This window comes from Pieris napi, chromosome 3, assembly GCF_905475465.1.
Source record: "Pieris napi chromosome 3, ilPieNapi1.2, whole genome shotgun sequence".
NCBI classification, from domain to species: domain Eukaryota; kingdom Metazoa; phylum Arthropoda; class Insecta; order Lepidoptera; family Pieridae; genus Pieris; species Pieris napi.
Window position 1 is genome coordinate 10995910 of NC_062236.1, and position 17141 is coordinate 11013050.

The 17141-nt window shown below is 34.6% G+C and overlaps 1 protein-coding gene across 6 annotated transcripts in view; it reads left to right on the forward strand.

Moving 5' to 3' along the window:
• Positions 1-17110, forward strand: part of LOC125048496 (ecdysone-induced protein 74EF) — a 144827-nt gene extending 127717 nt beyond the window's left edge. For all 6 annotated transcript variants that reach the window (XM_047647197.1, XM_047647194.1, XM_047647199.1 and 3 more), the window contains one exon: positions 13281-17110. In XM_047647197.1, coding sequence (XP_047503153.1) covers positions 13281-13810 — 530 coding nt within the window. In that variant the 3' untranslated portion in view covers positions 13811-17110. The remainder of the gene's footprint in view (positions 1-13280) is intronic.
• The last annotated feature ends 31 nt before the right edge of the window (positions 17111-17141 follow it).

Here is a 17141-nt window from a genome sequence, read left to right on the forward strand (position 1 = left end):
AAACTCGTGTAATCAATATTGTAACACCAGATCTAAATGTATTCTTAAGTATAATATTTTTTGAAGCCCCATAATAGACGCAAACAAATAATGCTAGAATGATGACGCGTTGTTTTTCTCTGACCTGAATGTTTCACGAACAAACTGAAACGAAACGTATTGTTATCAGCGCGTACGCTGCATTCATATGAGCAAACGAAATGGAAATTAAAATAAACGTTGCATTGCGTCTATTCTGCAATGTGAGCGCGTGTGCGTTTCTAATGTGTCTGTGTGCGGCGCGCAGGAGTGTGCGCGAGGTGATCGTCCCGATTCAAGGGCAGTGCAGCTAGCGCTCATATTAATAGTTGGCGACTATTTTCGCCGCGCTGATCGCTGGGGGACTGAGGCGTTATTATTGACATTCGCAACTTACATCATCACTTCTTCGTAAGCCGTTTCCTTGTCTTATTGGATTCCGTTTTTAACTCCTTTTCATTGTAAAGGGTTTGCTTTTCTATAGGACTGTCCCGAAGTATACGATTGAGGCTTATCATAATAATGATGTGGACAATTTTATCTTTCGTGTATTGCGATATTGTCTTTGTTTAATCTGTGGCCGTACAAGGAAGACAGTCGCGCCATCTGTCGCGCGGTGGGCTTGCGCAACACGACCCACTTCGAGCGGCCGCTGGCAAACGCCTCGACTCCTCTACAATTACATATTTCGGTGTCGCAACTCGCGTCGCATCCGAGTTGAACGGCCCGCGACCTTGTCGCTGCGCACGCGCCGCTGAAAGCGAAAGGACCGCCGAATTCGGGAACCATGGGCTGGCGAACCTAAAGGTATTCTGCTTTTCTTACGAGGATAAACAAGTGTGTACGTGACATAGAAGACGTAACACCACTATCGCAAAACCGCATAGAATCGTCCGTCTGAATCACACCCACCATCAATATGAACGAAGTGCGTCACCTTGCGCCGTTTCGCACGGCTCTGCTCCCGCGCCGCGCTGTTTCGCAATGAACGCTCACCGCAGTCGCCATCTTCCTTCCGAAACATATTGTAATAACATCCAAAACGTCTAGTGAATCTTTAGTTTTATAAAGACATTACATTAATGATATAATGATTACATGACATAGATCTTTATCTCAGTCATAATGTTTCACCGACCGTAAAAATGTTAACTTAATTGTAAATACTAGTAAAATTAAAGCAACATTAATCACGTGTCTTCAAACGAAGTGATTTATAGTCGAGCGGCATTCATACTAACTATATTTTATACAATGATATAAACGCGAAAATAAGTTTGTATGGCCCATTTAGATGCTCAAGAATAAAATCGTGATAATTACAGCTTTTGCTTGGAACAGTTCGTCTTAGAAACTGCATTCAAGTCAGGGAAGTGTGGTTATTGCGAGTGTAGGGGAGCTATGAGCCGTGAAGGACATATTCGCTTCGCCGGGAATGAGCGGATAATTTTAAACAGGCAGGAAACCAGTGGAGCGCGTATATAGGCCGCCTCGACTGCCCCCACCGATTTTATATCTATCGTAAAAGAAGTATGAGGTTTCCGGGGAAGTGGGTTGATCGAAATTGGGTCAACATGATATTCTGTTCCGAAAAACGTATACAGTTGTTAACATCTTTATTCTTAAACTAGTTTATATGAAAATTATATTCCTCTTATAAGCTCGATAAGTCTGCACTTCAAAGCAAATAAAGTTTTAAAAGCTATTGCAAGGACAATTCGTTGATGAAAACAGTTCTTATATCAACGAATGTATCGTTTTGTCGAATCCCGTAAGGGGAATCGAGAGGATTGCAGTGTGGCTATCCTTGTGATTGTGTCTAACCAGGTCAGTGTTAGGCCGCATAGCGCTGCATAAATAGATTCCCCTCCGCCCCCCTTGTCCGCACAGCCCCGCGTCCCGCTGCACTCGGCACAGGGATGCACAGTTTTATTGCATCCGGTTTAGCGATTTCAATAGAAAATATTATTTTCAAATATTATTAGTCTTATGTGTCTATATGATTACAATAATAATTAAATGATCCTAATCCTTGGGATTGATTTGCTCCAGTTCTAACAATTTGTATGAAAATACTTGGCGATTAAAAAGAGTGGCGGAAAGTTTCTTGCCAGTTCTTCTTACCCGCTCTACGCCCTTGACTTGCGAACTGGTAGTAAATGTAAATTTACAATTAATTTAACTTCTTTCTGACAATTCATAAGTGTACTTGTTTACCTACATGAATAAAGATATTTTGAGTTTGAGTTTGAATATGTTTTCGGCTTTTATGCTTGAAAATAATATGCTAGAGTACAAGAGTCTTTCCTCCAACTTTGTTCGCTTTGTTGGCTGTTCTAAAATAAAATTTAGGAGATTGAATTGATTGTAAAATGCCAAAGACGCAAGCCACGGGCAGAAACTAAGTAGTTCATTATGCTTGTTTTTCAACGTCAATTTAAGGAAATATCAACCCAACAAACCGGTCGGTGTCATGGTGTAATTTATTATATTGATATTTTGTTGTTAAACTCTTTTTATTAAGTATTCAATTTAAAAAAATTGGTAAGCACGAACAGCGAAATTCTTTTAAGATTCTCTGTCTTTACAATTACGACTACAGAATTTTTAAAACACATTAATATTAAAGCTTACTAAAGTATGTCTTGATTTATGAGATGTTTTCATGTATTTGACAGCCCTACAAAACTGTTTAAAATGTATATTTCGCAATATGTTTACGCGCCGTCCGCTGCCAAACCGAAGAATTCCAGCGTATAGTGGCGTTGCAAAAGCGACATCCCACTGGCCCTGGGCCGTGGGAAAATAGGACGGCTAAAATTAGAACGAAAACTGTTATAATTAATTTAAAATGGCGGCAATAGTGAGATTCAAAATAATAATAAAAACAAGAATTCAATTTGACCAATTACGATTTACAGAGGAAATCATGCTTTCGAAACAGGAACAACTAATTTATCTTTAATATCATAAGTATTTTCCTCAAGATAAGACTGTGATTCATTTATGAAATAGAAAATATCAATAAAATTATTACTTTACGGAGAACAGTAAAAGCGTTTAAAAACCATAATCAAAACCAAGCATTATTTCGACAACTTGTCTTTTTGCATTGTTTTACTAAGTTGTTATTGTGTTTTATTGTAGTGTGTTATTTAATTACTAATACTATTAATTACAGTATTATAAACCTCCTAAAACTCGTAAACAAAGAATAAATCCAACACAAATAGAAACATAATCAGTTATCAATTGGTAGATAATTAGTAGTATCGTTCCGGCCTGATTCCGGAGTCAGGGCCGATTGGAGCAACTTGCTGGAAATCGAACCTTGACCCTCCAAATTTACTATGAACAAAGTTTACCAGACATTCTTGCACCCTTATTCGTATTGTCCTATAGGTAACATTAGACATAATTTTTATCTTTATCTATTATTTATAAGTCTCTTACATTCATTGTACCTTAATATATAAGCGGATACATTTAAATTGAACCACAATAAAACTTAAACTAAGACGTAAAACGATCTAATTGCGACTCTTCATTCTCATGTAGCTCTTATTTCTTATAAGAACATCTCTTGTATGACAGTCGTCTATTTACTTTATATATATGATACTAAAACAATCAAAGATATAAACTAAAAACAACTTTATTAGTGGTAAAAGGTACATCACACCGTTAATTTTCATTTTAATCTTTTAATTTTGCTATTGTTGTTAACATAAAAGAATGACGTAATAGTTTGAAACTACTGTGTATTGAACAATGTCAGTTGCCAGAATATTCGTCCAATAAAAGCATCCCGGACTGCAACAGGAAATCACTATAAAGATGAACGGAAGGCGAAAATGCCCAACATCACGCAATCTGAGCGGCTGGCTACCATTTACTATATTTAAACTGCTAATAAAATCCTCTTCCTTTGCGTTTTATATTATTGTTGGAAGAGAAATCTTATCTAAGTGAGAAACTTCCCGCTCAGTGACCGCAAAAATAATATCCTAGTAGTATTTACTGTGAACACCAGGAACTTATGAAATACATTGTTTGATTTTTTGTGAACATAATCGACAACTATGTATTATCTAATTGGTTTAAAAGTAATACGCTCATTATTTTTTATATCAGCCACACAACAAAGCACATAATTTTAAACATAACACCGATTAAATATTAATAATACCAACTCTAAGTAAAACTTAAGCGTTAATAAAGGAACAAATCGAACGCCTCTTGATTGATCCAAGATGGCGATTTGCAAGGAAGTGCAGGAATTCGTTGTTTAGGACGCGCGGGGCGTGCGGGCCGGGGGGGAACTATGACCTTCGCGCGTTGATGCAATGTCGCCGTGTCATTGACCACAGCGCAGCGCAAACAGTTGCAACCCCCCTCCCGCACCCTGAGACAACTCCCCCGCACCCGTTTCGATCCCCCCGCTTGCACTTTCAATTCAGTCTATACGAATTTCCATGTTTTGAAAATATATATTGTTACAGTATTTCACTACAATTTCGTAGATAGTTCGAAGAAAATATGATAAAAGTTGTTTAAATTTTAAATTGTTCTATTCCGAAAATATTAATGTAAAGAAATAACAAATATGTCAAACCAAAAATTGGTCGTAAACACAATCAGTTTCTAATAACTGACTTAATACAATGTAACATTCTTTAGCCGAATATTTGATAACCTCATCTTGACGTATTGTGCCTGACCTCGGCGATTTACTGTACGTTAAAAGGTGACATTTTCTAGTTATATATGTTTACGTAAGCGGGGTGTACGAACTCGGCAAAATCACCTTCGACGTCCCAATATGCAGGTTGAGGTCATATTGTCAATAAAAGTAGTTTTCGATAACCGAAGTCGACAAACAAGATACGTTGCAGCGGAAAAATTGCGATTATACGCTTGTTTAATTTATCACAATTACTACACAATAAACTTTTTTATTTTTATTTTTGTATTTTTACTAGTTTATACATGAATGAGTAAATTGTACTATTTGATAGGACAATATTTTGAAAATTGACGCGTTTTCAATAGGGTTGTTTCACGGCGAAATAATTGGCATATTAGCTAACATGGGAAAGGTCTACAAAATCAATTGTCTCTTATAAGTATGACATTATCGCTTCTCAAATTAATTATTCCTAATTAAGTAGAAAGTATAAGTTAATTAAGCTGTTGTTTATTAATTCAATATCAGTTGCGCAATTGTAGAAAAATAGCCGGCTCTTGTATCTTCCTGAACCTGGCCTCGATCCTGACCTTCCACAATATCGAGCGGCCTAAATACAGCGCAAACAAGCGTGCCTCACTTCGATAAGTGCATCCGGCCAGTGCTGCATAGGGCTGGTGGGACGTGACACATAGAAAACGAAAATTAAAAAAGGACTTAAAAACTGTGATAAATTTTGAATTCGTATTTTTAAATTTTAAAACGTTATAGGTAATTCTCTAGATTAAAAAAAAACCATTCTTATTTCAAATTTAGAAGTTCGCTGTCTATGCCTAATCACGTTTCTATTGCGAAACACAGAATGATTTCCGAGAAAAAAAACTAATGAAACACGCTATTTTTACGCCATATCTCTTATTAATATTTTTTATTAAGCAGTCTTAAACTTTTTACTGACACCCCTATATTTGCATTTGGTATAAAAGTTTAGGCCGATAGCTTTATCAGGGGTTATCAGTTCTGTGGATACCTATGCGATGTTCCCGCTTAAATGAAAGTTATCTCTTATAAGTTCATTGCTACGGGATATTGTGAAAACAATTTTTTCTTATGCAATTAATTTTTATCAAATTGCATTAATGTATTTAATAACAGTCGAAAACATTTTTAATGAAGTCACGTTTTAACGCCATCTAGTGATAATAAAAATAAATACAGACCTGCAGAAGACATCAGAGTATATAAAATAAAAATGTCTTTGCTTGTAGAGGACACTTCTTACCTAATTCAAAGACCTATAAAAATGTATTTATAAATTTTGCGGATTTATATTTATTAGAAAGAGGTTAAAATACAGCAAAATATTGTACATGAGGAAACCAAGAATTTACATACAGTTCAATATTAGATAAAAACTGTTTCATATTATCACGTTCTGTGCATTAGCGTTGGATAATAATGACATAGATAAGTAGCGACTTCCTATTTAGATAATGAGTGACGAATGTGACAAACGAAAAATGTGTATTTCGCGCGCTAGCGTTTGAACATTTTGAATATAGAATAAATTTTCAAAATGAAAGTTGACACTTCACTGCACAGACCATAATAATGAATAAGTAAGTTGACGTAATGGCAAAACGGGAGAAATATGCTTCTAAAGTCTAAACATACTTCCCATACCCATTTAGATTAATTTTGTTCCAAAACAGCTTTTGCAAGTGGTGAAGAAAATCCAACATGAAATCGCAAGCGTTATATATTTTTTAAATGGAGTTTAATAGGCCCCACGTGTGTACTTTCAAATAGGCTTAATATTAAAAATAATAACTTATGCATTAGTCATACACAGTTAAGCATAACACAGTGTAATATAATTTACACGAAACGGTTTTGGACACGTACAACATTAGATACATCATATTAAAAAAAAACAAATAATGACCGTGATTTAAACATACATATTTTCGTACATTTGACGGAGTTATCAGTTGGACTAATAATGTTCATTTTATTAAAACAATATAATAATATTAAATAAATTAAATCAATAGTGGACAGGAAACTCAGTGCATCAATAGATCGATCTACAGATGACGTCATTTGACAATAGAATGACGTTATACTTGCAATAATCACCAGTCATGTGCAGGCGCATTTAAATGCATAAATATTATGTATATTAATATTTCTATATGATAGGACAGAAACAATTTCAAACATAAAAATCTGTAGACAATTTCAAAACTAGGTACGTATTAGTAATACGGTGATAATATAAAAATCAATGAAGAAACAAGGTAGAACAGCATGGTTTTCCCTTATAAAAGGAAAAAGTACTCGGAAAATAACGGTCATAAGGAAGGAAGAAAAACTAGTTCAATATATAATAAATTACCATAACTCATTTTTTATATGTCATATAAATGTTTTTTTTTGAATCACTATATAATTGATATATGCAGCAGTGTGCCTAGTGGCTTCAGCGTGCGACTGTCATCCCAGAGGTCGTAGGTTCGATCCCCGGCTGCCTACCATTGGACATTCTTTCTATGTGCGCATTTAACATTCGCTCGAAACGCGAGGAAACCGGCTTGGTTTATACCCAAGTCGACGGCGTATGTCAGGCACAGGAGGCTGATCACCTACTTACCTATTAGATTGACAAATGATCATGAAACAGATACAGAAATCTGATGCCCAAACCTAAAAATATGTATTATTATAAAAATAATTAATATATAATTTGTAATCGGATCTAGGTTCATATTACTTATAAGGAGACCATCTTTTGGAATGGAAACGCGGACTGTATACAAATTGGCTCCAAAGTCAATATCATAAAACTAACACAAAGCACAGCTTAAGGGTTACTTTCAACATCTCCCTCTCAACGAAAAACTTTTAACAAGACCCACAGGCCTACATCAACAAGAACTAATCAATATCTCTAGTCAAACTTTTGTTTGAGCTAAATCTGTTTTCCACTCAAACTTTCATATCTTAATTCTCGTATGGAGTTCGTATTGAAGTTATTGCAGTATTATATTAAAGAAAACCGTATTTTATTTACAATAAAAATATGTAGAACGTTGGAATAATAAATATCAGTTGTTTACCACTGTTATTAATATAAAGAAACGAAAAATATCTTAAGAAACATTAAAAGTATCATAATTCAAATGTATCAAGCAAATTATAATGTAATAAAACGCTTCTCGGAATAAAACCGCGGAGCGAAATCTTCGGGATGCGCGGGAGTTGAGGGATGCGGTGTGTGTGTGTGTGAAGGTCAACCGGCGGCGTCATTTCCTGGTCATTGGTCCTGCCTCTGTCTGCACACATAGGCAGTGTATGCACTCTTAGAAACACGCACACCGCTTTCCGGTCGCGCAGGAAAACGTCCTATATAACCATTGTGACTTGTCTATGGGAGGATATCAGTGCATAAAAATGCATTGTTTTTGCATGACAATAAACTAGAATCAGACGTTATCTGAATTTTAATATGGCTTCAGTCACCGTTTCCTTTTGAAATATGTTTAAAGCGCATAAATGCTTACGCAGTTGTTAAAAAGATTTTTCATATCGTCATACTTAAACGTAAATCGAAATTTAGAAAGACCATACAGGAGCCAATTTCGCCCTCATTTCTGAGACTACGCACCATGTTATCTGTTTTTTATCACTGGCAATATTTGCAAATAATCACATGTTTCGTAATCCGTGCAAATTTTATCTCTTCCGCCAAGATAGGGTACTCAAAACTATAGAAAATTTCGCAAACAACTTACTGTTGCTGCGAGGAACACGAGTTATCTAATACTTTTACAGCGATAACAATTTGCGAAAATGATAATTTTGATGTATACAAAGATATGACTGATACGGAAATCGTGTAACGACGTTACACATTCGTAGATAGATCGTTCGTGATGAGACATAGGACCACTATGTGGAACCAGCTACCCACTGAAGTATTAACGAATCAATTCGTCTTAGGCTTCTTGAAGAAAAGAGCGTAAAACTTAAAAAACGGCAACGCACTCGCAAGCTCTAGCATTGAGAATGTCCATTAGCGACTCAACATTTATTGTTTGCCTCCGGATCTATAAAGAAAAATCTATTCATTGTACTTCAGGCATACTGCGATGTTTAAGCTAAAAAGTATTCTGAAAAGGAATAACTTATTCAATTGTTTACCACGCTAAAAACGTTTAGTAATTAGCAAAAATAATGTTTTAACAAATTCACCAAGTCAACGACAATTTATAGAAATTAATAATGCCAATATCATGTATCCTAACCGCTACCGAGCCGTGTTTATAAGAGGTCTGTAGGTAACCTATTTCTTGCGAGTCCCGGACCGGTTCCCGTAGGCTAAGGCATCCTGCAATAAAACCAATAGGCATTGTTTTAGAGTCCACTTTGAAGCATTCTCCATAGCTAAGCTTAGGGCTGTCGAGGGATCACCGTTATCGTTGCGTGCGAAAATAACTGATGAAAAATGCAGTTTTTTATATGCCTCATGTGTATAATGAACAAGAAGCCGTCCGTAAATACTTTTATATAAAATGTATATAGTCATGTGCCAAAAAACAAATACATACACAACAAAGCTAACGCATACACAAACATTACAAGTACGACCTGAATTATGAAAATTTTGTTGTATTAGTCCGAACTTTAATTCCTATCAATACGAAATACGTGAAAATAATATACTTAAATGATCACCAGCTCCCTAGTTATCGAGACTGGCTCCTTCAGGTCAAATGTATTTTTACATAAGCCGTAGTGACAGGACTTTGTATTAGTAATGTGTTCTTTCTTTCTCCATTTCTTGGCCTGCACGGTTTGTGCGTCAGCCATGCAAATCACTTTTATATCTTAATATTCAATATTTATTAGACTTTTTCAATTTTCTTTGTATCTCAACTTCGCGTTAACACTCTTACATCGCTGTAATTATAAAATATTAATAAGGATTTTTTAAAGAAATATAGTGTCCCTCGTCAGCCATTTTTTTTCGTCTCATGTACATTCTAGTAATGTGTTATCAACAGGTTACGAAATCATATCAGTTGTATAAAAAAAATTGTCATTTTGTATTTCAAGAGTACATATAGTGTTACCTGTTTATAGGTTTCTGTCAACCCTAAGGTTGTCTAGTACCCCGTATGCGCAACCTTGATACTGCAGAACCAGTAGGATGTGTTCGGCTAAATATAGCCTGATATTCCGCTTTTTACTTTTTTGTTACTCTTCCCAGGCTCGAGAGGGATTTTATGGCGTACATGGAAACGGTTCATTAAAATGTAAATAACCGCCAATAAGACGCCTAACTCTGTTAGCGGTTCTTGTTTTATACCTATAAACACTAATCACTTTTAGAAATATATTAACTTCATCACTTACACTTCTTATATAAATTGCTAAATAATCATATACAGAGCAGTGAATTCTTACAGGATATTAAAATTGTAGTCCCCTACTCATTTCTAGGTCTAAAATCAGCAATATTTTCCAAATTCCTTCTCCAAAATTATTCGCGATTTTAACGGATTGAAACAGCTTATCCGGAGCTGGATATTTTCGGTAGTGGGCTGATCGGTTTTAGAGAACGCATTGTTGGGTGCCTATCTCGAACCTATTTCGCTGTTTTGCTGATGATTTTTTTTTCTGCTTTACCAAAAATTTCTGGTAACTTTATTGTATGCTATGCTGTATTTTAATTGTATTTCTTTATATTTTTTTTGTAACACTTATGTTTACTTAAACTGTCATACATTTTAGATGGAAGATTTTGTAATTAATATGCCGTAGATTTAGTACTATGTATATGATGTGGTAAACTTTAATAAATAAACACTTTAACTCTACAATGCACTTGCCTTCCATTGGATCAAAAATAGTAAATGCCTCTTTGACACCTTAGCCAATAAAATCGATATTTGAATCTACAGTTTATTTAGTTTGTGGAACATATTGTTTTACCTTATATTGTAATAGACACACGTACTAAGTATGTTCTATCATTGACCAGTATTACCTGGAATGTAGGCTATCGCTCTATTTTGGTAAAATAGTACATCTGACGCCTAGAAAAACTTTACTAAGTAAGTAGTTCACTCATTCGCAATTAACACGCAGGCTACTGAAGCAACCTAGTTTTGTTATTTCTGTATTTCATGCCGTAAACTGATTTATTTATTTTTTATTCTGTTTTGAAAATTACGTTCCATTATTAGGTAAAATTATAAATACGATACACACTTTATCTTTATCGTGAAAATAAATAATTTTATCTTCGTTTCAATTCAATGTTATATCAATACATACATAGAATATTTGGAAGTATTTCTTTTATTACTTAAATTGTCACTAATAGAGAACCTGTTTGATTTTTATTTCCATAGTCATAGATTACAAATACCTCTACTTGAATTTAAGTCATAGATTAGGCATACACCATTGTTATTTGATGAGCGCACACACGTGTCAATGAGGTGAATGACCGATGATAAGTCGCGCGAAAATGTGCGACTTAGATAATATTAGAAAGAATATGGCGGATTGTGGAAGCTCGTATGACGTCTAATGTTTACCGCGCGGAAACTAAAAATACTATATCTTTGTGTTACATAACTATCTTCCATTACAATTAAAATAATTTATATTTAGGAGAAATATGACAAATACAGCACGTGGTAAAAATAACGGCTTTTACTGACACATTTACTCTTTGGGATATTTTTATATCGTCTTTATTCCGCGCTTCTAATATAACTTTATAATATAATATTATATTTGTATTCCTGAAGTCCGTTTATTTTCATCTACGTAAATGTTTTTAGGTCGGAAGTGTGAGCTCGAGTTTTATATTTCTCCGAATTTCTTGATAGACAACTGTTGTAGAACAACTTATTATTTGAGCGCCCATCAGATAAATTTTGTTAGATTGTTTAAATCTGAATATACAAACTTTTCAGAATATAATACAAAAAGCAAAAAAAATTCGTTCGCATTTTTTTATTACAATTACCTTACAAACCAATAAGAATTAGTACAATTTTTATGCATTTTACTTAGTTTTTCTTACGTTTATGCCATATTTGAACACTGTACACGCGGGTCGTGTACTGTATATCCCATACCTGGCTGTACCAACTCATAGAGCCAATCCTCCAGCAATCAAAGACGATTGTAGCTCTGTAGTTTTTGTTCGGTTGACTATATTTTATTTGTTGCTCGTAAGTGTTTGTCAACAACTGTTTGCGTGTTATCTATTAAATAAAACCAGTGTTTAAGGTACTACCTATCTTAAAGTTTATTTGTAGAAAAATAAGAGTGATAAGCGTTAGCCGGTTAGATAGCGAGTATTAGATTGCGTCAAACGCTCGCCTTGACCCCAATAGCCGGCGAGCCGAGCCACGTTTTCCTCTATACATGTCACAGTTTCACTTTCAAAATTACACGCATTGTATAGCCAAGTTTCAGCTAAGCTTATGTTTTTCTTGATAAACCTATACAACTTAGGTTTAGCCCTCTTGTCTGTCTTCGTCATAATAAACATCATAAGTCTTACAATATATTATTTTTAAATGAAAATTTAAAAATAATTAATTGCTTTAATGTGCAATTTCATTTAATATGCTATATATACCTATAATAAGTTATAATTTTTAATTTTAAGTGCTAAAAACAAAAATAAGAGAGACTTCAATGTAAAAATAATGTATAATTTAAATTATAAATTAAAAGAAATTTATAAGATTTTTCAGTTGTATCGAATTGATCAATACAATGAAACAAAATGAATTTATTTCCGCTACACATTGTATTGTTACAATAGATTGTTATTAAACATTCGCTAGACATCTCGCTGTGTGAAGTCTAGATCAATTAGTTTTGTTATTTTAGCTATAATCAACATTGATACGGTGATTACATCCTTAATATTGGTATTGGTAATTAAAAAGGAGTGATATTTGAAATAATAATGATATAAAAAAGTTAATTGTAACGCATACTTTTTATCTGTGCCAGTAAATATGAGGAACTTGAACCAGACCATATTTAAAAAAATAGAGACTGAAATTGGAATACAAATTTTATTCTGTTTCTAAAGCTCCATAACATCTACCACGAGACAAACAACCATAGAGATTAAAACTGATCTTATAAAACAAGCTAGCATCGCAGGTATACCTACAGCGAAGATACCGTATTACAAAATGATTAAATAAATGACTTCCTTTTAAATGAGTGTCATAACTCTAACCCACTTTATATAATTACATTTTATTGGTAGTGAATATCGCTGTGCACTTCCTTTCTAGATACATATTGTTTACCACTCGGAGATAAAAAATACTTGGTTAAATTGAAATCGACAAAATGATCCAGAAATCTTTACTATTTAGTTATAATATAAAGTAATCTATACAATGTGAAAGTTTACTAATTATTAGAGCTTCGAAATTAGATTTTCCTAGAGACGAACATCATTAAATTGAATCGTAAGCATAACTTTCAAAAACTTGTTATTAATTATACTTTTTCTGAATTCCAGTGTCAGTGGGTGAGCGAGACCCTTACGGCTACGGGTATGGAGGCGGGGGAGGGGGGCACCACTTCGCCGCACCCGCGCCGCCCCCCCTCCCTCATGATGACCTCCCCTATTCCGTCTTTGACTTCGGGGACTACCAGCGGCACCACCATCACAATAAACTCAAGCCCAAGAAGAGGCCGCGACCTGACGGGCCACCCACGCCCGGAGTCAAACGCAAGAGTCGCGAGGGATCCACAACTTATCTTTGGGAGTTCCTTCTGAAACTCCTCCAGGACAGGGAATACTGCCCGCGGTACATTAAGTGGACAAACCGCGAGAAAGGCGTGTTCAAACTCGTGGACTCGAAGGCGGTGTCTCGGCTGTGGGGTCTCCACAAGAACAAGCCAGATATGAACTACGAGACCATGGGCCGAGCCTTGCGTTACTACTACCAGCGCGGGATACTCGCGAAGGTCGACGGGCAGAGGCTGGTGTATCAGTTCGTCGATGTGCCCAAAGATATCGTCGAGATAGATTGCTCGCTCGCGTAAGTGCAAGAATCTCTGCTAACGGACATTACAAGTTATTTTCGCTCTTAAATTTTCACTTAGTAAATTATATTTCTCTATGCATTACGATCGCTTCTAACATTATCCAGATCGAATATGTATTGAATATTTACATTGAAGAGACGAAATTAATTGCTCAAACATTTATATATCTATTTTTAGGGGAATTTCAGAAAGGAACACTTAAATTTGCTAGATGTTTACGGTATGGAGTGAATTTTGTAAAATGTTGAAACGAATTTTTAAAGTTTGTATTGATGTTTGTATATTGTACGTATATCGTCGCCTCCGACATAACTTCCTACCTCAAAACTACGCAAAACACATATTAATATGATTATACAATTTATTCGAAACAGTTTACAATATGCAATAAGTATAGTCTAAATAAGAGTTTTATTAAATAAATATTTACGCAACAAAATGTTTATATTATAGTGAAATTGACATATTTTCCTTCAGAAGTTAATTATGTATTTCTTTGGTGCTTTATAGCCATTGCAAGTTCTTGTTACAAACTAAAGACCACACGTTTATATATTATTATATCGATTATGTAAATCTATATCTAGCTGTTGTTCCTTTGTTGTAGCCCGACCTTAATAACTGCGAATGCACCTTGATTAAAAATGTAGGTAACCTAAATCCCGTAATCTGTGTCAAAAGCTAGACGAAATACAGAGTCGGAAGTCTTCACAGATAATTAAAAAACTATATTGTAGTACTCATCAAGTGCATTCCGCATTTATTTATGGTTTTAAGGTCGTTTGACAGATTTCCACAAAAAGTCCGACGCCGACAAAGCCGAATTTTTCTATTGATATTATTTAGTTGTTTGTACAAATTCCACGTGAATTATACGAATGTAAGTACTGAAACCTACTGCCAACTTTCTGTTAGTAACGAATAGTTTAAGTGATTTGTGCGTTAATGTCTTAATTATTACAAATTAATGTTTACTTGTAAGTGAGCTGTTTTAGAACACGATCTAGATTATTTGTTTTATTTAAATTTATGTTAGTAAGCTGTTGGACGGGGCTCTCGAATTATTTTGTGACATATCAATGAACATCGCATTTCACCGCATATCCAAGTAATCCGTTACAAACAAATGTAACATACAGATACCCACAACGCTAGTTCGAGACCCCATTTTTGTTACCTGAATAAATAATAGTAATAATTACGATTTGTGGTCCAATGTAATTGAAACATAATACTTTTAGATAGAGATCGGTTAAGCTGTAGTCTAGTACGCGTTGAGATACATCAAATGATGCACAGACAGGTTATAGTGCCACAAACTTATCTGATCCGGTTGTCGAAACTTGAGCGTATTGTGTCACCTAAGCTGACAGTAACTTAAAAGCACGCTACCTTCACCGGATCGGATCTGATTGCGGTGCCCTGTGTTACAGACGTACAATATTGTATAGTTTTACTTGTCTATGGATAGAAGAAGGTAAGTTTAGTGACGTACGTCCGAGCTGGGACTCCGGCAGTCCTCGCTTCCTTCCCTCAACTACCGATTGTTATGCGATATTTTCTATATTATTAAAGTTAACATATATCAATAATTTATTAGCAGTTAAGTATATATGAAATAGGAGAGGCCGAGGACTGCTCGCTCCCCAGTAAATAAGGGTTAGCGAAGCCTTAATGAAACGAAACGTAAAGAAAATGGGTGCTAAGTGAAAGTGTGGAACCGTCAGAAAGCAGACTCATACTATAAAACAGCTTCTACTTAACATTTTGTTTTCCGCCCCGTACCCAGTGTAAACAGTACTTTTGATTTTAAAGGATCTCAATGATTTGAACAAATCCAGTGCCCGTTTCTTGTGATTACGATTTAATAATTACGTAAAAAGTGGAAATTTTATTCGTATTTTACATAGTTAGACGAAATTCTCGAAAGGACTATCGAAATTATTTTCTTGCTTTTGTAAATATAATATAGGTTAACTTATTTATTTTGTCTCACGCCATTTGGGCCCGATCTGCGCAGTCGCTGTCAAAGTCGTTATTTAATCATTTTTCAAATTCTATTTAAATTCAAATAGTGTAAGTTTGGATCTACAAATATTTACATTAAAATAATATAATCGGCCACTGCGCTGATCTTGTTCAAACGTGATACATTTTCTTTCCTTTTCTAGGAAATTTCGTTCTATAGGTTACAAATTTTATTGTAAAATTTTTAATTATATAATAAATAAATATAATAGTAGGTAATGAATGGACCAGGCGATGGCAGGGAGCGCTCTCAGAATTTATAATTCGGCTAGTGTTGAAGAGTTACCGGTAGTAGGCAAAATGTCTGAGCGACATTTAAAATTATGCTCGTATAAAATAATTTTAGTCGAATTGATGTTGTTAACGAATCAAAGTTTCTAATAATTAATGTACTTAAAACTTTCAATGTAAATTAATGGCACTTCAAAAAGATATTGTTAAAATTATTTTAATGGAGACTAGTCTTAGTATCATATTTCCTTTAAATTATTTCTATTGCCGAACCGGCAGAGGGCGTTAAGAGGTGCAACATGGCCGCTGGTTCCTAGTGATGCACATGGAGATTGTAAATAGATTATGATGAACGCACACCCTCATGACCCAATCAGTCAGGACTAGCATGAAAATCTTAATGATTAAAATGTTGATAAAAATTAATTTTCTCATGCAGCGATGCCTAACTAGGCACTGTACTAAATATTGTTTATTAGAGAATGGCAACATTTTTGATCTGATGTATTTTCATGCTAGGATCTAACAAAGGCATTGTTAGATAGGTGGAAAATGGTGAAAATAATTAGCGTGGAAGCAATCAGAAGGTTAGTGAATTCAGTATAAGGGGGAGGGGGAAATGACCGTTGGGTAACCTTTTGTCTAATGTTTCAATAAATTAATGTTATTCGTTGATAATTGTCCAAAATTTAATACGTAACTCGTGAGTGTTGTGTCTCGTTTATTCTAATTTGTATTCTTTTTAATTCTTGTCTTGCATCAAAATTAAGGAGCGGGCCATTCGATACTAGATGGCGTTGTAATCTAAATTAATTTAATTTATTCTGAGAGTTATGTGCGATAGTGATTTTGTGTTAAATTGCTTTTAGGTTAAAGTCCGTTTATTTTAATTTTAGTTGTATAATTTAACAAAATAATGTATTTTCTGCCCCCTAGTTAAGTTATTTTTCTATGTATAGTTAGTTATAAGTGTAAATGATTAGCACATAAATTTGATGCATGATGATAATGTTAATAAAATATCCACAATAAAATACATTACAATCTTTTATTCAACGTTGCCCTTTAC